This window comes from Triticum aestivum, chromosome 5A (assembly GCF_018294505.1).
Source record: "Triticum aestivum cultivar Chinese Spring chromosome 5A, IWGSC CS RefSeq v2.1, whole genome shotgun sequence".
In the NCBI taxonomy this organism is placed as follows: Eukaryota; Viridiplantae; Streptophyta; class Magnoliopsida; order Poales; family Poaceae; genus Triticum; species Triticum aestivum.
The window spans coordinates 621,814,823-621,834,060 of record NC_057806.1 but is presented as its reverse complement, the minus strand read 5'-3'; the positions used below and the strand labels follow the sequence as shown (position 1 = coordinate 621,834,060).

At 44.1% G+C, this 19,238-nt stretch overlaps 2 protein-coding genes and 1 pseudogene across 5 annotated transcripts; all 3 read right to left on the bottom strand.

The window, feature by feature from the left end:
* Positions 1 to 3,128: 3,128 nt before the first annotated feature.
* LOC123105399 (putative B3 domain-containing protein Os08g0325100) lies at positions 3,129 to 7,744 on the bottom strand. Its single transcript, XM_044527458.1, has 7 exons — positions 7,491 to 7,744; positions 6,170 to 6,299; positions 5,584 to 5,900; positions 5,380 to 5,506; positions 4,556 to 5,006; positions 4,121 to 4,464; positions 3,129 to 3,870 (listed from the first exon to the last, which is right to left on the bottom strand). The coding sequence occupies exons 2-7, from the start codon at positions 6,281 to 6,283 to the stop codon at positions 3,490 to 3,492; spliced, it is 1,734 nt and encodes a 577-aa protein (XP_044383393.1). The 5' UTR covers positions 6,284 to 6,299; positions 7,491 to 7,744; the 3' UTR covers positions 3,129 to 3,489.
* A 622-nt stretch (positions 7,745 to 8,366) lies between these two features.
* On the bottom strand, positions 8,367 to 12,793 carry LOC123105398 (B3 domain-containing protein Os03g0620400-like; annotated as a pseudogene).
* Positions 12,794 to 13,974: 1,181 nt separating this feature from the next.
* LOC123105397 (putative B3 domain-containing protein Os03g0621600) lies at positions 13,975 to 18,848 on the bottom strand. 4 transcript variants are annotated; one of them, XM_044527456.1, is made up of 8 exons: positions 17,250 to 18,189; positions 16,957 to 17,084; positions 16,323 to 16,639; positions 16,119 to 16,245; positions 15,442 to 15,687; positions 15,216 to 15,345; positions 14,844 to 15,127; positions 13,975 to 14,593 (listed from the first exon to the last, which is right to left on the bottom strand). In XM_044527456.1, the coding sequence occupies exons 1-8, from the start codon at positions 17,311 to 17,313 to the stop codon at positions 14,159 to 14,161; spliced, it is 1,731 nt and encodes a 576-aa protein (XP_044383391.1). In that variant the 5' UTR covers positions 17,314 to 18,189; the 3' UTR covers positions 13,975 to 14,158. The 4 variants fall into 4 exon arrangements, with proteins under 4 accessions (XP_044383391.1, XP_044383389.1, XP_044383390.1 ...); XM_044527454.1 differs by lacking the exon at positions 17,250 to 18,189 and adding an exon at positions 18,663 to 18,848 and having other exon boundaries at positions 15,216 to 15,687; XM_044527455.1 differs by lacking the exon at positions 17,250 to 18,189 and adding an exon at positions 18,240 to 18,562 and having other exon boundaries at positions 15,216 to 15,687.
* Positions 18,849 to 19,238: the final 390 nt, after the last annotated feature.

The following is a 19,238-nucleotide window of genomic DNA, read 5'->3' as shown; positions in this document are numbered from 1 at the left end:
GTTGTCGAGGATGTCCTGTTTAACTGCCTGCACCTTCGTCCATAAGCATAGGAATTCCTCCAATTCAGCAGCTCCGTCCATCCTGTTTAGGCCTCTCATCCATCTGTCATCATGTAGAGCATGCCTGACCGAGCTCGATTTTGAGCGAGAAAGGGCAAAGAGAGCTGGGAAACAATCTTTTGTTGCATTGCCATCAAGCCATTTATCCATCCAGAAGGATGTTTTGCTCCCGTTTCTCACGGTAATCTTTATGCAGGAGGCGAAAAGCTGACGGTCAGAGGAGTCACAGGGAATGCTAGCACCTTTCCACGGTCTGTCCGTGGGTTCCCATTCAAACCACTGCCACCTTAACCGGAGGGCTCGGCTATAGGCCTCCAAGTCCTTGATCCCGAGGCCGCCCACATCTTTAGGTGCACAAATTCGCTTCCACTTGACTAAACATTTACCACCATGAGCCTCTTCGTCAGCGTTCCAAAGGAAGTTTCTTCTAAGTTTGTCAAACTTTTTTATTGCCCATTTGCCCGGTGCAAAGGCAGTGAGGAAGTCCCAAGTACTTGCAGGGAAAAACACCATGTGTGCCCCCAAAGCATCGAAGGAGCTCTTCACTATTGATATGCTGACACTGTATGGGATAGGCCACGCATTTGGCCTCGTTCATTTTGAGCCCCAATGTTTCCAAAGGCCCGAAGAATCTGCTGGATGGCTGTGATCTCTTGCTGAACCGGATTGACAAAAATTGCAGCGTCATCAGCATAGAAACTAGATCCCAGCTTCGCCGTCGGGATGGTGAGCGGAGAGAGAATGCTAGCCTCATTAGCCTTAGAGAGGAGCAAATGGAGTGGTTATAAGGCAAGGATGAACAACATGGGGGAGAGGGGGTCGCCCTGTCGCAATCCACACTTATGCATGAAAGGGGGGCCCGGCCGTCCGTTCAGGAGCACTCTGGAGGAGGATGTGGCAAGGATGATGCTGATAAGATCCCTCCATCGTTGGCCAAAGCCAAAAGCCTCAAGCACCTGAAGTAAATAACTTCAGCTAACGGAATCAAAGGCCTTGGTAATATCCAACTTCAAGAACAATAGAGGGCATTTCTTTTTGTGAGCCGTCTTGATGATGTTCTGGACATAGAGGAAATTGTCATGGATGGATCTTCCCTTGATAAAAGCGCTCTGGCAGCTTGACACTAGCTTATTCAGTTCTGGTCCTAGCCTCATGGCTAGAATCTTGCCAACGATCTTAGCCACAATGTGCATCGGGCTAATAGGGCGGTAGTCAGCAGCAGTGTTGCTACCTTCTCTCTTGGGGATCAGTACAATGTTGGCGCTGTTTATGAGCTTCCATTGGTTACCTCTTAATTGGAACAGTTGATAGATGGCGGCGAATAGATCATGTTCAATAATAGGCCAAAAACGCTTGAAGAAGCTACCAATGAACCCATCCGGCCCAGGGGCTTTCTCATCATGAATATCAAAAACAGCTCGCTTTAATTCATCCTTTGAAACATTTCCATCAAGGTGCTGGAGGTCAGCTGGTTGGATGTGAAGGGCCTCCCAATTCATATGCAAGGAATTGTTCACCGTCTTTCCCATCAAAGATTTGAAATGTTGAGACAGAATGTCTTCCTTCTGGGTGTGGTCAGTAACCTCCTCGAGGTTGCGCAACAGAACTGGGATGTGATTCTTGCGCCTTCTACCATTTGCTCTGAGGTAAAACAGCTTAGTATTTGCATCACCCACCCGGATTTTTGTCAGCCTTGATCTCTGTTTCCATTTGGATCTCTCTAAAGCAGCGATTCCCAAAAGTCTGCTTTTCAGTAACCTTCTCAGCCGCCACTCGTCATCAGAGAGTTCTCTCTTTTCCATGGCAATATCCAGGTTGAAGATCACCTCATTTACCACATTGGTTGCCAAGTTGCGTTCGACCCTATTTTGCTTATCCCATTTTCTGAGAGTAGAGGCTGTCCTTGCAAGCTTAATCTGCAGCACTCGGATTGCATCATTGGAGAGCAAAGGTTTGTTCCAGGCCGACGCAATAATATCAGCAACACCATCCATCTTGAGCCAGTGTGTCTCGAACCGGAATCCCTTGTAAGCCTGAGTCTGCATTTTCCGGAGGATTAAAGGGCAATGATCAGAAATTGCAGTGGAAGCAGGCGTGAGCTGGCATTGAGGAAAAGAACAGTCCCGGTCATTAGAGATGAGCACTCGGTCGATTCTGGTCAGCGTGGTATTTTCCCGCTCATTGGACCAAGTGAACCTTCTGCCCAGGAGGGGGATATCTTTGAGCTCCAAGGTGTCAATGGTGTTTCTGAATCTGCTAAGCATTTGGAGGTTGATGTTGTTGTTTCTTTTGTCTCTGGCTCTACTAATCAGGTTAAAATCGCCAAGCACCATCCATCTACACAACATGGCCGATTTGGTGTCCATGAGCTCTTGCATGAATAATACCTTCTCAGCATCACTTTGGGGACCATAAACACCCGTTATTGACCAGATTAGACCATTTGTTCTGTCAGTTATGGTTCCAGAGACAGAAAAATCGCGCACTCCGGCAGCACACAATTCTATCTTGAAATCCGCAGTAGAGGCAATGAAGATGCCTCCTCTTGAGCCCGGGGCTGGCTTACAGATAAAATTATCAGCAAAGCGAGGGCCTAGGACCTCGAAGATGAAAGCAGCATCAATCAAATCAATCTTAATTTCTTGCAAGCAAACCACATTACAGGAAAGGTCTTGGGCAGTCCTCATGACTGATCTCCTCTTGGCTGAATTGCAAAGACCTCTAACATTCCAACTTAAGATGGCTAAATCCATAAGAAACAGAGATAACACAGGAAATCAAACGAGTGAAGCTGTTCAGGCCGTTGTAGCCAGAGCACCGGCCAACGAAGATGTCGCAGCCGCCTTGCCTGCTTCTTCTTCTTCCCAGGAGTGGTCGCTGCCGTCAAGGAGATGACTGCATCGATGAAGTTGGGGGGGGGGGGGGGGGGGGGGGGGGGGGGGGGGCTCTTTGTTGTAAATGCGATTCACGAACCAACAACGAAAGCACTACCACCAACATGAAAGCGTTACCAGTCTACCCCCATCAGATCAGGGAATTCAGCAACATGGCATATCGATCAATTGGTGTTCTTTTTTTTCCAAAGGCCGCATAGGACCAGACTCCACTATCATCATCACGATAACGAAATAAAACTGCAACCACAAAAGCAGCACCCAGAGGTGCCAAAGGAAACTAAAAAGCAGCTAAAACTACAGCCAGGGGAGTTCCAGTCCGCGTGCAAGACTAGCCTGCTACGAGAACGAAGAAAATACGCAGGTAGCAGAACAGTTTCAACTTTCTACAACGTAACAGAGCCCTTATGATCGATCGGATCGCTTGACTTCCCCAGAGCGCAAAAACCGCAGTTATGCTTGGTTCAGACACCAGAGGCTTTTCCTTCGGCGATCAGGCACCATCTGGGGTAACATCATCTTCATAGCCTCAGTGTTAATTAGTGATGCGAAGCAATATCGAGTCAGGATCACGCGCTCCATCCGCGTGATGAGCAAGGGCCTCTCTCTGCAGCGCCGCTGAACCACCTTCGAGCGCTTCCTGGTCCACATCATTCTGGACACCTGCCGAGTAATTGTAACCATTCGCAGGGATGATATAGACCTCCATAGTTCTCTTCTGATTGCTCAGCAGCTCGAAGAGGCAGATATCACCCATCTTCAGATTGTTTTCTTCTACAAACTGTCTCCATCCACTTCCAAGCTTTCTATCGCAACGGTGGTCAAGGAACCGCACCCCCCACTTCTTGCCAAGCAGCTGAAGATCCATGTGCGGCTCCTCTCCAAGATATTTATTAGCATAGTACCTGGAGAAAGTCTGTTCACAAATTTGAACAGAAGATTTAGTAGATAATGGCATCAAGAGAACTCTATGTAAGATAACATGTTGACTGCTTCCTAAATTCGTGCGATAGTAAGAAGCAAACTGCATGTAAATTCAGAGATGACTGGTTACAAATCAACATTATCGAGAAGTGCTTTCATTAGTATTCCATAAGCAGCAGTTTACACTTTACACAGGCACCTACATGATCGGTGCAGAACACACATTAAAAAAAATAACGCACCAGAAAAAATCCTGAATCAACGTTGGTCTTGCTCATCACAGCAACAAAGATGGGGATCTCTGAGTGTATAGATTGGACCTTCTGCTTCACCACTTCCTTCTGAGCTGAAGTTAGTTTGGTCTTGCGCACGGTGATGTAACCGTCATTCAACTGCTCCTTCTGAGCTGAAGTTAATTTTGCCTCCTTCTTGACAATGGCATCCCGTCCTCCATGGCCATCTTCAGAGGAGAAAGAATCTCCTTCAAAAAGAAATGAAGATAGATTGGCCTTCTTCTTCCTGAGAATGTAATTGGAACCAGGCACATCACGTGTTCCATGGTTATCTTCAGAGGAGAAAGACTCTCCTGCGCCAAGAAAAGAGAACTACTAAATATAGCAATAGAGATATGAGAATGGTTTGCAAGGGAAGATATATCTATAATCGTAAACTGAGACCAGATGGCTCGGCGGAGGAAATATTTATTGCAGTGATTTTGCCTTGACATGACTCGTCCACTTCCATTTGGAAGTGCCGCTGCCTTTTCGTTGGTGGTGACTCTGGCAGTACCATTTGTATGGGCTGAGGATGTAAATGGGAACTTTTCACAGTCGTGTGCCTTTCTTGCACAAGAGGCGGAAAAAGATCCACAACTGAAAGTGCCTTCTCACAGCCAAGTTTATCAAAGATTATGACACTAAACTGGGAGTTTCCATTGTATCTGAGTACTATGGTGTCACCCATCTCTAGACCAAAGGTTTTAACGAATATGCCCCATCCCACTGTAAGGACAAGCTTTTCTTGGTTCTTGGCAACTGCAATAATGTAACTGCAACGGTTTTTTGCTTCAAGTATCATCTCTCTTCGGAACTCGCCCTTGAAACGCCGAACAAATTCTTCTGGGATGATCTGGAGAAAACAACCAATAGTTTTGTTTGAATGAACCGTAACCAGGATAAAAAGATATAGTCTCTATAATCAAAGCGAATTTGTCTGTTCAATATACCTGACAGCATGGTATAATTTGAACTATGAGGAAATTTTGTGCAAATAAATATACCTGAATGTGCTACAATGCTCGATTCAATCCAGGCATCAAATTAATATGAGACATGAGCAAAAGTTGCAAAGACTACATATAGTTGTGTATATGTCTCTAAAGCATTATATATCTCCACATAATCTAAAGTAGAAAGTAGAAAATCGTTGGTCTACAGAAAAACACCGAAGTAACTGATAAAAAGGAGTGTTACTGCATTTGGAATTTTGGATATAAATTTACCATCTCATGTTGAAAATCACCCATCATAACCATTAAGAAATATTTCTTTTCATCATCCAAGTTTGTGTAGTGATATTCAGTCCAGCTTTTGTATCTTTCAGAAGGCACATCTATCTTTTTAGAAGATCTGCAGTGCAAAATCCATTCGAAGTGAAATTTAGTACCAGGAAATGAAGGCATGAATAGTGAAGACTGGTATTTCACCCGATTTCATGTGCCTTGTTGGGATTTTCTTGGACCTGAGGCAAAAAAGGATCCACAACAACCGATAATGCTTTTTCACGGCCAAGCTTATCAAAGATTATGACATCAAACTGGCAGTTCCCATTGTATTTTAGTATTAAGGAATCACCCATCTGTAGATCATACTGTCCAACAAACTGCCTCCAACCCACTGTAAAGACAAGCTTTTCTTGGTTCTTGGCAACCACAATAGCGTGACTATAACCCTTTCGGCTTACTAGCTTGATCTCTCCTGGGATCTCACATTTGAAACGCCACACAAGTTCTTCTGGGAATATCTGCAGAAAGATAAAATAAAAAAGATTGGATGGATGGACAGTTTATAAACAAGATCCAAAAGACAGTAGTTACAATCAAGGTGTATCTTTGTCTTTATGATGCCTGGCTAGTATCTTACAAAAAAAACGAGGAAAATGAGTGTAGATCTTACCTGTGATTGCTGAAATAAAAACTATGTGGAATCTGACTGCGACGCAGAATTGAAAGTAGAAGATAGTTGAAACATCAATGGTCTTACAAAAATAGCACAGATAGATAATAGGGTTACCATCGCATCTCGGAAGTCACCCAACATAAGCACCAAGAAATGTTTCTCCTCATCATCCAAAAGTTTGTACCGATACTCATCCCATAGGTTCAATCTTTCTAAAGACGTGCACATCTTTTTAGCAGCCCCCCTGCAATGCAAAATTTATTAGCAATGATATATGGTATGAGGACATGAAGTCATGAACAATAAGCAGACATGTACTTTTTTTCTGTTGTACTTGACCTAATGCCATGCACTCCACAATGTGCATTTGGAACTTCAATTCTTTCTTCATTTTATTTATTTTTTGTGAAGGCTAGAAGCTGTAAATTAACCAAGTCCAAGCACCTCTTGACGAAGAAAGCCTACAAACAGGCCGAAGGGGTCGCCCTCCCCCGATGGCGCTCTGTGAGCCTAACTTGATACCGCACCTGCTCCGCATCACCGGAGTCAGGGATTCATTGTAACTGCGGCCGGATCAGTCACCGGGCATTGCAAGGGGACACCAGCAAACGGCAATCCGAGGCACGAGCTGTTTGCCCAGAGAAGAATGCGAAGGCCGGAGACTCATCGCCGCCGAAGAATCTTATTTACGAGACCACCAACGCCGCCTCAAGCCGACTCGGAAGTATTGTGGATAACTAGATCTGCCATGGATTTGTGGGGCGGCTAGGGTTTTATTTTCTTTTTGGCAGGGGAAAGGTATTTTCTTTAGTTAGAAGAAAGGAACTTTGATTCAAACCATAACAAATCGATCAGAACAGGATTTGGGATGGATTGGACAAGAACAAAAATCTCCATGAGAGACCACCAGATTTCTCTCCTCTGGCCGAGCGCCAACCTCACGCCGCTTCCTAACGTCGCCCCGATGCTCGTTGCGCCGCCGGCGGCCGATTCGCCTGCGTGTGGGAGAGCTCCCTCGGCCCCATCGAGAGCGCGTTTGTGCAGTGCAGACAAGGCGTGGCCGGCCGTCGCCGCTGGCCACCGGAAAGACGCATGTCCCTCGTCCCCCACACACGCATAAATGTACTTGTGTTACATTACTGATGGAGTAAGGGTTATGCGAATGCGATGTTGGATCCAGAATCACGCCAAGACCCAAGGAAAAGATGGTGAAAATCGCCTGGGTTATTTAGCACTAGCAGAGGAACGGAGGTAAACAGGGTTTTCAGAAAGAATCGCCCCCTCACCCGCAAAAGAAAAAGAAAAGAAAAAAAAGAGAAGAAAGAAACGCCCCCACTACCAATGGAGAACTAAATCGAAAGAAGCCGTTAGGAGATTTATTCTGGGATTGGACTACGATTAAGATGCTTAGATTTTACTATCTCGTGATTCTTACCTTGCTTATCCTGTCACCTTTGTCCTCCTTCTGGCCTCCTTCCGCCTGGCCCTGCTACTCTGCTAGTGCTAGTAGGATGTGACCACGCGCTGAGCGGAGAGAGCTCGTCCAGCACTTTGTTTCTTACAGTGAAAATAAACGACCTTAGCATTTGTTGTTTCACTGTCTTCATGACAACCGAGGCCCCGTGAGCTGCTTTTTATTTGAGTTAACGCGTTGTCTCTCAGCACGGTCATTTAGGATACGGTAGATACTTAAGCTGGAACCTGCGAATGTAAAGACATGAGAAATTTTAAGGGTTTAGGGTTTAGACATGCTTTAGCCCCCAGTTCAAAAGAAAGAATGAAAGGCATAAAGATTTTGAAGGATAATATTTCTATAAAAAAATCTTTGGTATTGTTCTGGTATTGTTTGGAACAAAGAAATTGCTATTCTACATTTTCTTTAGCCTGCATGCCTCGATTCATTTCTTGTTCCTTCCATTTTATTTTTTGCTGTGGGACTGTCAATATTGGATGCTGGTTTACCGGTAACTGTATTTTGTTGCTGGGGGGCTGTCAATGCTGGATGCTGGTTTGCCGGTAACTGTGTGCGTGGTGGTCTGGCATTGGGCACGTGTAAATGCATGGTGGTGTACGTGGTGCTTGCATGCTGCCATGCGTCCTGGCGTGGCCATCTGGCAGCTGCATGCTGTCTGTCTCCTGTTGCTGGACGGTGGCGCTCTAGCGCTGCCTGCCTGTAATCAACAACAAGAACAGTGCCACCAACAAGAAAGCATTAGCAGCCCACTGATGCCAGGGAATCCCGCAGCATCAGCGGCATGGCATATCCATCAATTTGAATTTGGCATCCATTGTTTTCCAAACGGCCAACGAAGGACTGGGTTCCACTATCACCACGATAACTTATCGAAAATAAACCGCGACCACAGAAGCAGCATCCAGAGGTGCAACAGGAAACTAAAAGGCAGCTATAACTACAGCCGGAGGAGTTCCAGGCCTGCCAAGATAACGAACAAAAAAATACAGAGGTAGATCGAGCACCACAACAGTTTCAAGTTTCTACCATACAGTGTAACCGAGGCCTTATGATCGATATATAGGATCGCTCGTTTAACCCCAGAGCGCAAAAACAGCAGTATGCATGCTTGGTTTAGACACCACGCTAGACTTTTCCTTGGGCGATCAGGCACCATCAGGGGCAACAGCATCATCTTCCATAGCTTCAGTTTTAGTGATGCGAAGCAACCTTGTGTCAGGATCACACGCTCCATTCGTATGATGAGTAGGAGCCCCTCCCCGGAACGCCGCTTCCCGGTCAGCACCATTCTGGAGACCTGCCCGATAATTGTCATCGTTTGCAGTGGGGATGATATGTACCTCCATGGTCCTCTCATCTCTCAGCAGTTCAAAGAGGCACATATCACCCATCTTCAGCTTGTTGTCTTCTACAAACCGTTTCCATCCATTTCCAAGCCTTTTATCGCAACTGTTTTCACGAAACCACACCGGCCACTCCTTGCCCATCACCTGAAGAGACAAGTGTCGCTTCTATTTAAGATATGCCTTAGCATATCGTTTTGGGAAAACCTGATTACAGTGGACAAAAGAGTTAGCAGATAATGGCAATAAAACTCTGTAAAATAGCATGCTCAATTGCTTCCTAAATTTGTACGATATTAGGAAGCAATCTCCAATCTGTATTCAAATTCAGAGATGGTGACTGATTATGAATTTACATTATTAGATAGCGTTTTCATTAGTATTCCACAAGCAGTACTTTACAGTTTAAACAGACACCTACATGATCGAAAGAAAATGAAACTCACCAGAAAGAATTCTAAAACAACGTTGCACTTGCGCATCACAGCAACAAAGAATGGGATCTCTGGTTGTATGGATTGGACCTTCTGCTTCACCACTTCCTTCTGAGCTGAAGTTAGTCTACTCTTGTGGGCGGTAATATAACGATCCTTCAACTGCTCCTTCTGAAATGAAGATCGTACCTTCTTCCAGACAATGCATTCGGAACCAGTCACTTCACGTACTTCTTCAGAGGAGACATCATCTTCTGTGCAAAGAAAACAGAACAATTAAATATTAGCTACACAAATATGATAATGATTTGCAAGGGAAGGCATAGCTATAATCGTAAACTGAGACCTGATGACCCGCCGGAGGAAATACTTATCACAGTGCTGTTATCTTGACATGACTTGTCCCTTTCCATTTGGAGGCGTGGTGACTCCATTGGCATCCCTTTCACTGTGCTAAATGGCTGCGTTTGTATGGCATCCCTTTTCGTTGGTGGTGACTAGGATAGAAATCAGAAATTTTCATAGTATCAGTAGCACTTGTGCGCCTTTCTTGCACGGGAGGCGGAGATGATGCCTTCTCACAACCAGATTCATCGAAGATTATGACATTAAACTGAGAGTTCCCATTGCATCTGAATACCATGGCGTCACTCATCTCTAGACCAAAGGTTTCAACGAAATTATCCCATCCCACTATAAGGACAAGGTTTTCATTGTTCTTGGCAACTCCAATTTCATAACTGCAACGATTTTGTGTTTCAAGTATCATCTCTCCTGGGAATTCGCCCTTGAAACACTGAACAAATTCTTTTGGGATGATCTGGAGAGGAACAATCAATAATTTTGTTTGAAAAATGGTTTGTAAACAGGATAAAAAAGATACTCTCTAATCAAAGCAAATTTGTCTGAGATGCCAAGGGAAATAAAGAAGAGTAGTATCATAGGAACAATGTGAATGCCAAAAGCCTATTATCCTTACTTTAAACTGTGAGGAATTGCAAACAAACATATATGAATGTGCTACCATGCTGGATTCAATGTTTTTGCAAAAACTACATATAGTTTGTGTCTCTAAAAGAATATATATTGCTATAGAATTTAAACAAGAAAGTAGAAATTTATTGGTCTTCAGGAAAACAACAAAATAACTGATAAAAGGAAGTGGTGCTGTATTTGAATATGAATTTACCATCTCATGTTGAAAATTGTCCATCATAAGCACCAAGAAATATTTCTTCTCATCATCCAAGTTTGCGTAGTGATATTCAATCCGGCTTTTTCTTCTTTTCCGAGGCACTTCCATCTTTTGAGAATACCTGCAGTGTGAAAGCCATTTGAAGTGAAATTTGGTGCCAAGAAATAAAGACATGAATAATAAAGTATAGTATTTCACCCGTTTTCATGTGCCTCGTTGCACCTGTCTTGGACCTGAGGCCAAAAAGGATCCAGAACAACCGATAATGCTTTTTCAGGACCAAGCTTATCAAAGATCATGACACTAAACTGAGAGTTCCCTTTGTATCTGAATATTAAGGAATCATCCTCCTGTAGATCATAGCTTTCAACAAATTGCCGCCAACCCACTGTAAGGACATGCTTTTCTTGGTTCTTGGCAACCACAATAGTGTGACAGTAACCATTTCGAGTTTCTAGCTTGATCTCTCCTGGGATCTCGCCTTTGAAATACGGCACAACATCTTTTGGGATTATCTGCAGACAGAAATCTTGATATCAATATATTACCTTTATAAAAAAAATCTACAGAAAAAATAGATTTTTTTGGATAGACGGTTTATGCGCAGATCCAAACGACACACTTGACCAGTATCTTAATGAAGGTGTGTCGTTTTTGCCTTTCTCATACTTCACCAGTATCTTAATCTTAAGAAAAACAAGGGAAATGGCTCTGGATCTTACTTGTGGTCCAATTTTTGTAAACTAACTGAATTGATTATGTGATCTTACTTTAGATTTAGTGATCTTACTTGCGGTCCAATTTTTGTGATTCACAGAAAAACAAGGAATTGACTGCAATTCACAGAATCTAAAGTACTGTACTAGATATTATTGTTCCTAAAAAAAAGCACAGATAGATAATAGGGTTACCATCGCATTTTGGAAATCACCCAATATAAGCACCAAGAAATACTGCTTTTCATCATCCAAATTCTTGTAGTGTTGCTGATCCCGCAGCTTGCAGCTTTCAAAAGACGTGCCCATCCTTTTAGCAGCCCCTCTGCAGTGCAAAATTAATTAACAGTGATAGGTGGTAAGAGGACATGATGTCATGAACAACAAGAAGACTTGGCACTAAAGTACAAAAAAGAAGACTTGTACTTGACCGGATTTCATGTACACCCTAAATGTGGATTTACTTCACAGAGGGAGCACTCCTCGATGTAGATTTGGTACTTTGATCCTTTCTTCTTTTTTTTCAAGGTCACAAGCTATATATCAACCAAGTCCAAGCTTTAAAAGAGCACCTCTTGATGGGAAATACACTTTGGTTTATGGTTGTATATACCCCCTATATGGGGATTTCTTTTTAATAATTAAATAAAAAGTCAAAATAGTTAAGAACTATTTTTAGAATAAACTTGACTTACGTTTGCACAAAAAAAAACGTTAACTTCATAGTGAAGAATACAAAATTTATTTGCTATTATAGGTCACTATTCACACTATTTTGGCTAAAATTTTGTTTTTTTTAAAGAAGTCAAAGGGAAATTTTCTTTTTGTGGAATTTTTCTCACGAGTATAATGGAAGGTTAAGTTTATTTCATATTTTTTTTATTTTTTATTGAATTACTAAAAAAATCCATATAGGGTGCAGATGTCCCATAGACTCTTGAGGAAGAATAATAAGAGTACAAACGGCCCGAGGGGAATTTTCCATCCTCTCCCGACATGCACAAATTTGGTGTCTTGCATTGAGCCTAGCTCGAAACAGCACCTGCTCCGAATCAGCATAGCCATGGAGTCATTGTAGCTGCAGCTGGGAGGTAATTAAACCGGACGTTGCCAGGGGCCTCCATTGCTTGTATCTGAACAAGAAAGAAAAAATCATAACTAATCGATCAGAAGTTCAGAACAGGATTTGCGATGGATTGGACAAGAAGAAGAAAAATCTCCATGAGACCACCCAATTTCTCCGGTCTGGCCGAGCTGAGATCATCCAGCTCTCCAACCTCACGCCGCCTCCTACCCTCGTCGTCGCTCCCATGGTCCATGGGGCCTCCCGACTGCGAACCGACGGCTCGACGTGGTAACCAGAACCCCCGATGCTCCCTCGACTGACGGCTCGTTACGCCGGCGGCCGATTTCCCGGCGTGTCGGAGAGCTCCCTCGACTCCACTGAGAGCGCGTGCAGTGCAGACACCGCGTGGCCATCATGGCCGCCGCATAAATGTACTTTGTATTTACAGTACTACTAATGGAGAAAGGGTTATGCGAATGCGATGTTGGATCCAGTATCACGGCAAGACCCAAGGAAAGGATGGTGGAAATCGTCTGGGTTATTTACCACTGGCAGAGAAGCAGAGGAAACAGGACTTTCACAAAAAGAATCTTCTCCTGCATTTTGAAATAATAAAAACGTCCTTTATTGAAAACAAAGAATCTTCTCATCTAATAGATGAGGCAAATCTTATGCCTCCATTTTGAGAAAAAACATGAAATCAGCCTCACCCCCAACCCTCATCGACAACTGTAAATCGAAATAAAGAAGCCACCCCGGGGAGTGGGAATACAATGCTTAGATTTTATCTCCCGATTCTTACCTTGCTTATCTTGTCACCTTGGTTCTCCTTCTTGGCCTTGCTTCTCTGCTTGTAGGATACGACGACGCTGAGCGGAGAGAGCTCGCCCGGCAGTACTGATCCAACTCCCCAAGACCTCAGCACTCATGTAAAAGGATAAAAGACCTCGGCATTTGTTGTTTCACTGTCTTCACAACAACCGAAGCGTGGCCTTTTTACAACACGGTAGATACTTGACGCGGTGTTTTATGGCATCATGTACAGTACGAGTATATAACTGTAAATCTGTAATAGGTGTCAATTGAAAGTATAGTACTCCGTCCGTATAACCGACTTCTGTTATACTCGTATAAAGACACCGATGCACGACACAAGATTACAAAGGGGCGACCGGATCTGTACCTGAATACTACTGCAGGTATGGGCAGAGCGGCGCGCCCGATTACAGGAAGAGTGTCTCTGTTTGACTGTTTCGTTGGCAGTTTTAGGTGGGTCGGATCTCTGTAGACTGTAGCGTCGTTGTTGACTGATGAGCTGAGCCTGCCTGCCTCCTTTCCTGCAGGCTTGCTGGTAACTGCACACGTGGCGGTCTGGTATCGGGGACGTGTAAATGCATGGTGGTGTACGTGGTGCTTGCATGCTGTCGTGTGTCCTGTATGTTGGCCATATGGCGCAGCTGAATGCTGTTTGTCTGTCTCCTGTTGCTGGACGGTGGCGCTCCAGTGCTCAGCATGGCATATCGATCAATTTGGATTTGGCATCCATTGTCTTCCAAACGGCCAGCGAAGGACCGGGTTCCACCATCACCACGATAACTAACGAAATAAACAGCGACCACAAAAGCAGCCTCCATACGTGCAACAGGAAACTAAAAGGCAGCTAAAACTACAGCCTCCATACGTGCAATGGATTAAAAGGCAGCTAAAACTACAGCCAACAGAAATAACGAACAAAATACAGAGGTAGGTCGAGCATCAGAACAGTTTCAAGTTTCTACTACAAATCTACTCCCTCCGTTTCGAAATATAAGTCAAATGTAACTGAGGGAGTACAATGTAACTGAGGCCTCATGATCGATATATAGGATCACTCGTTTAACCCACACCACGCCAGATTTTTGCTTCAGCGATCAGGCACTCAGGGGCAACAACATCATCCTCCATAGCTTCAGTTTTAGCGATGTGAAGCAACCTTGAGACAGGAGCACGCGCCCCATCAGCCTGATGAGCAAGAGCCCCTCTCTGGAACGCTGCTTCACGGTCAGCATCACTGAGACGTGCCCAGTAATTGACAAATTTCGCGCGGATGATAAAGACCGTCATGGTTCCCCTCTCATCGGTCAACAGTTTAAAGAGGCAGATATCGCCCATCTTCAGCTTGTTGCCTTCTACAAACTGCTTCCATCCGATCCTGAGCTTATTACCACCATTGTTTTCACCGAACCGCACCCCCCACTTCCTTTCCCGCCGCCGAAGACACATGCTTGGCTCCTCTCTGAGATATTTCTTAGCATAGTGTCTGGGAAAAGTCTGTTTAAAGTGACCAAAAGAGTTAGCAGATAATGGCAAAAAAACTCTGTAAAATAACATGTTGAATTGCTTCCTAAATTTGTACGATATTAGGAAGCAATCTTCAATCTGTATTTAAATTCAGACATGACTGGTTATGAATTTGCATTATGAGATAATGTTTCATTAATATTCCATAAGCAGCACTTAACAGTTTACACAGGCAGCTAGATGATCGATGCAGGACACACATTAAAAAAATGGAACTCACCAGATTGAATCTTGAATTGAGGTTAGACTTGCGCATCACAGCAGCAAAGATGGGGATCTCTGAGTCTATGGAATGGACCTTATGCTTCACAACTTCCTTCTGAGCTGGAGTTAGTTTGGTCTTGTTCACGGTAATGTAACCATCCTTCAACTGCTCCTTCTGAATTGAAGATAGCCTGACCTTCTTCTTCCTGACGGTGAAATTGGAACCAGGCACTTCACGTACTCCATATTCTTCTTCATCTTCACGTACTCCATATTCTTCTTCAGAGGAGAAACAATCTCCTGTGCCAAGAAATAGGGCTAAATATTAGCTACAAAAATATGAGAATGATTTGCAAGGGAAGATATATCTACAATAGTAAACTGAGACCTGATGACTCGCAGGAGGAAGTACTTATCACGGTGTTCTTGTCTTGACATGACTTGTCCGTTTCCATTTGGAGGCGTGGTGACTCCATTGGCATCTCTTTCCCTATGCTAAATGGCTGCGTTTGTATGGCCTGAGGACGAAAATGAGAACTTTTCACAGTATCAGTAGCACTTATTCGTCTTTCTTGCGCAGGAGGTGGAGAAGGATCCACAAAAACTGATGATACCTTCTCACAGCCAAGTTCATCAAAGATTATGACATTAAATCGAGAGTTCCCAATGTATCTAAATACTATGGTGTCACCCATCTCTAGACCAAAGGTCCCAACAAATTTCCCCCATCCCACTGTAAGGACAAGATTTCCATTGTTCTTGGCAACTCCAATTACGTAACTGTGGCAATTTTGTGTTTCAAGTATCATCTCTCTTGGGAATTCGCCCTTGAAGCGCTGAACAAATACTTCTGGGATGATCTGGAGAGAAACAAGCAATATTTTTGTTTGAAAAATGGACCGTAAACAGGATGAAAAAGATACTCTCTGTAATCAAAGCATATTTTGTCTGTTCAATATATCTGACATACCAAGGGAAATGAATAAGACTAGTATCTTAGTAACAATGTGAATGCCTAAAGCATATCTTTACTTTAAACGATGAGGACGCTTTTTGTGAACAAACATCACTAAACGTGCTACCATGCTGGATTCAATCCAAGCATCAAATTAACATGAGACATAACAAAAAAGTTGCAAAGACTATATATAGTTTGTGTACACCTCTAAAGCAATATATATCTCCATATAATTTAAATTAGAAAGTACACAAATCATTGGAATCATTGGAATCCAGAAAAACAACAAAGTAACTGATAAAAGGGTGTTACTGTATTTGAATATGAATTTACCATCTCCTGTTGAAAATCGCCCATCATATGCACCAAGAAATATTTCTTCTCATCATCCAAGTTTGCGTAGTGATATTCAGTCCGGCTCTTGCATCTTTCCGAAGGCACATCCATCTTTTTAGAAGACCTGCCGTGCAAAATATATTTCAAGTGAAATTTGGTACCAGGAAATGAAGCAGTGAATAATAAAGTTTAATATTTAACCCGATTTCATGTGCCTCGTTGCGCTTGTCTTGGACCCGATGCAAAAAAGGATCCAGAACAACTGATAATGCTTTTTCACGACCAAGCTTATCAAAGGTCATGACATTAAACTGAGAGTTCCCTTTGTATCTGAACATTAAGGAATCACCAATCTGTAGATCATAGTTTTCGATGAATTGCCGCCAACCCACTGTAAGAACAAGCTTTTCTTGGTTCTTGGCAACCACAATAGTGTGACCGTAACCATTTCGGGTTTCTAGCTTGATCTCTCCTGGGATCTCACCTTTCAAGCGCCGCACAACTTCTTCCGGGATTATCTGCAGAAAGATAAATCTTGATAAAGAAATAATTTTTTGATGGAAAGTCTATGCGCAAGATCCAAATGACACTAGTTATAATCGAGGTATGTCCTCTTTGCCTTTTTCTTACCTGACCGGTATCTTAATCTTAGAAAAAACAAGGATAATGACTTTCTTACTTGTAATTGCCCAAAAAAAACTATGTGGAAATTTGGTGTGAACTAACTGAGTAGTCTGCCTGTCAAAGGAATTGACTGCAACACAGAATCTAAAGTAGTACGTAGATAGTAGAAACATCATTGGTCTTAGAAAACACATATAGGTAAGAGGGTTACCATCGAATCTTGGAAATCACCCAACATAAGCACCAAGAAATACTTCTTTTCATCATCCAAATGCTTGTAGTATTGCTCATCCGGCAGCTTGCAGCTTCCAAAAGATATGCCCATCCTTTTAGCCGCCCCTGTGCAGTGCAAAATTAATTTACAGTGATAGGTGGTAAGAGGATATTATGTCATGAACAATAAGAAGATTTGTACTTGACCCGATATTCATGTACTCCTCAATATGAATTTGGAACTTTGATTCTTAAAAAAAAAGGGCACGTCTATATATAACCAAGTCCAACCTTTACAAGAACACCCTTTGATGAAGATAATAGAGTTACAAACGGCCCGAGGGGAATTTGTCATCCTATCCCAACCTGCATTGATGGCTTGCCTTGAGCCTGGCTAGATACATCACCTGCTCTGAATCACCATAGTCCATAGCCATGGAGTCATTCTGTCATTGTAACTGCAGCCGGGAAGTAACCAGACGTTGCCAGGGGACAACAACGACAACGACAATCCGAGGCACAGGCACGAGCTATCGACCTGAAGACGAAGGCGAAGACAGGACAAGGAGACACAATCCCACATAAACGCCGAAAGCACCGCTTCAGGATCTTATTGACGAGACCTCCGAAGCGACCGCGAACCAAGGCATAACCGCATAAGCATTGTTGTTTGACAACTCTTCCCCACAACCCGACAGACCGGATCTGTAAACACCAATACTCGCGTCCTGCGGCGACGCTAGAACCATCGTCGCCGCAACGTGGAAGGGCCGGAGTTACTTATTCCACCGCGCCAACGCCTCCACTGCCCAAACAATCGACACGAGGACACTAAAACCTAAAAAAGTAGACAGAGGCCACACGAGCGTGAAGATTCAAGGTCTCCTCCGCCTCCTGTCAACCGAAACAGGCAACGGGGGCGAGGGAGGCCGACTGAATCCGCCAGCGAGGAGGAGATCTGTGTGGTGGGCTGGTGGCTAGGGTTTGTTTAGGGAGAGGTCTATTCTTTATTTTTATTTTTTAGTTTGATTTGAAGAAAGGGACTTTGATTCAAGCCACAACTAATGGATGAGAAGAGGATTCGCCATGGATTGGACAAGAGATTTCTCCAGGAACCCAAGTTCTCTCATCTGGCCGAGCTGAGCTCGTCCCCAGCTCGCCAACCTCACGCCGCCTCCTATCCTTTTCCCCATGGCCCATGGGGCCTCCCCTCTGCCAACTGACGCCCCGACGTGGTGACCTGCAAGAAAGAAAAAAAAACGATTCTCCAGCACAAACCACCTCGCCGGCGGCCGATTCTCCGGCGTGTTGGGAGCTCCCTCGGCCCCACCGAGAGCACGCCAGGGCCACCACGGCCGTCGCGCTGTGCACCGGCATGTATCACAACGTCGCCGTCACACCCTCCCCCATCTCTCCACGCACAAATGTACTTGTATTGACCATGTTACTAACAAAGGGAAATGCGATGTCGCATTCAGAATCACGCCACCAAGGCCAAGGAAAGGATGGTCAAAATCATCCGAGTTACTACTAGTCTACTACTACCACTATTTAGCACTAGTAAAGGAACAGAAGAAAGAGGATTTTCAGAAAGAATCACCGCCGTCCCCAACCGCATCGACAACTGAATCGAAAGAAGCCACCCGGTGAGTCATTCTGGGACTGGAAATACGATGCTTAAGATTTTTATCTTGCGATTCCTACCTTGCTTATCCTGCCGCCTTTACTTCTCCTTCTCGCCGCCTTCGGCTGGTCTCTGCCAGTAGTAGTATGTGGAGTGACAACGCTGAGCGGAGGGAGCTCGTCCAGCTCCAGCAGTACCAGTCCAGCTTCTGAAGACCTCAGCATTCATTTTCATTCATGTAAAAAGAAAAAAGACCTCAGCATTTGCTGTTTCACTGTCTTCACGGCAACCGAGGCCCTTTCGTCTGAAATAACTCACCCTCAGTACTCAGCATGCTTTCCTACGAGCCTGTGTACTGCTAGCTGGGTTCAGGCCTGTGGCATGGGCAGACTAGCAGGGTAAAGGTGTGTTGTCAAATCGTGGCATGGCCTCTCTCTCTAAGAAAAGAAATTTCCAGGTATGGCATACGTGGTGGGAGTCTCCGCCAAACTTTTTCCGGAGGAAGCGGTCCGTGGGGCTCCGGTCAGCCTTCACCCTTCGGTCAACTATGAGGCTGCAGCAACTTCAATGCACGATCTCTGACAGACGTTTTGTTCGTTCGTTTTTTGTTCGTTTGAGGCAGGAAAATGGACAGAACCGTTCGCTTGCGGTTACGT

What these genes read in the sequence shown, in the direction of transcription:
- LOC123105399 (XM_044527458.1), bottom strand. Translation starts at nt 6,283, where the DNA reads ATGTGCACGTCTTTAGAAAGATTGAACCTATGGGATGAGTATCGGTAC. An exon ending in AACAAGGCACATGAAATCGG is followed by an intron (nt 5,507 to 5,583) that starts GTGAAATACCAG and finishes TTTGCACTGCAG; the next exon opens with ATCTTCTAAAAAGATAGATG. An exon ending in TTGATTCAGGATTTTTTCTG is followed by an intron (nt 3,871 to 4,120) that starts GTGCGTTATTTT and finishes ATTTGTGAACAG; the next exon opens with ACTTTCTCCAGGTACTATGC.
- LOC123105397 (XM_044527453.1), bottom strand. Translation starts at nt 17,313, where the DNA reads ATGACAAATTCCCCTCGGGCCGTTTGTAACTCTATTATCTTCATCAAA. An exon ending in TTCCTCCTGCGAGTCATCAG is followed by an intron (nt 15,128 to 15,215) that starts GTCTCAGTTTAC and finishes TTCTTGGCACAG; the next exon opens with GAGATTGTTTCTCCTCTGAA. An exon ending in TCAATTCAAGATTCAATCTG is followed by an intron (nt 14,594 to 14,843) that starts GTGAGTTCCATT and finishes CACTTTAAACAG; the next exon opens with ACTTTTCCCAGACACTATGC.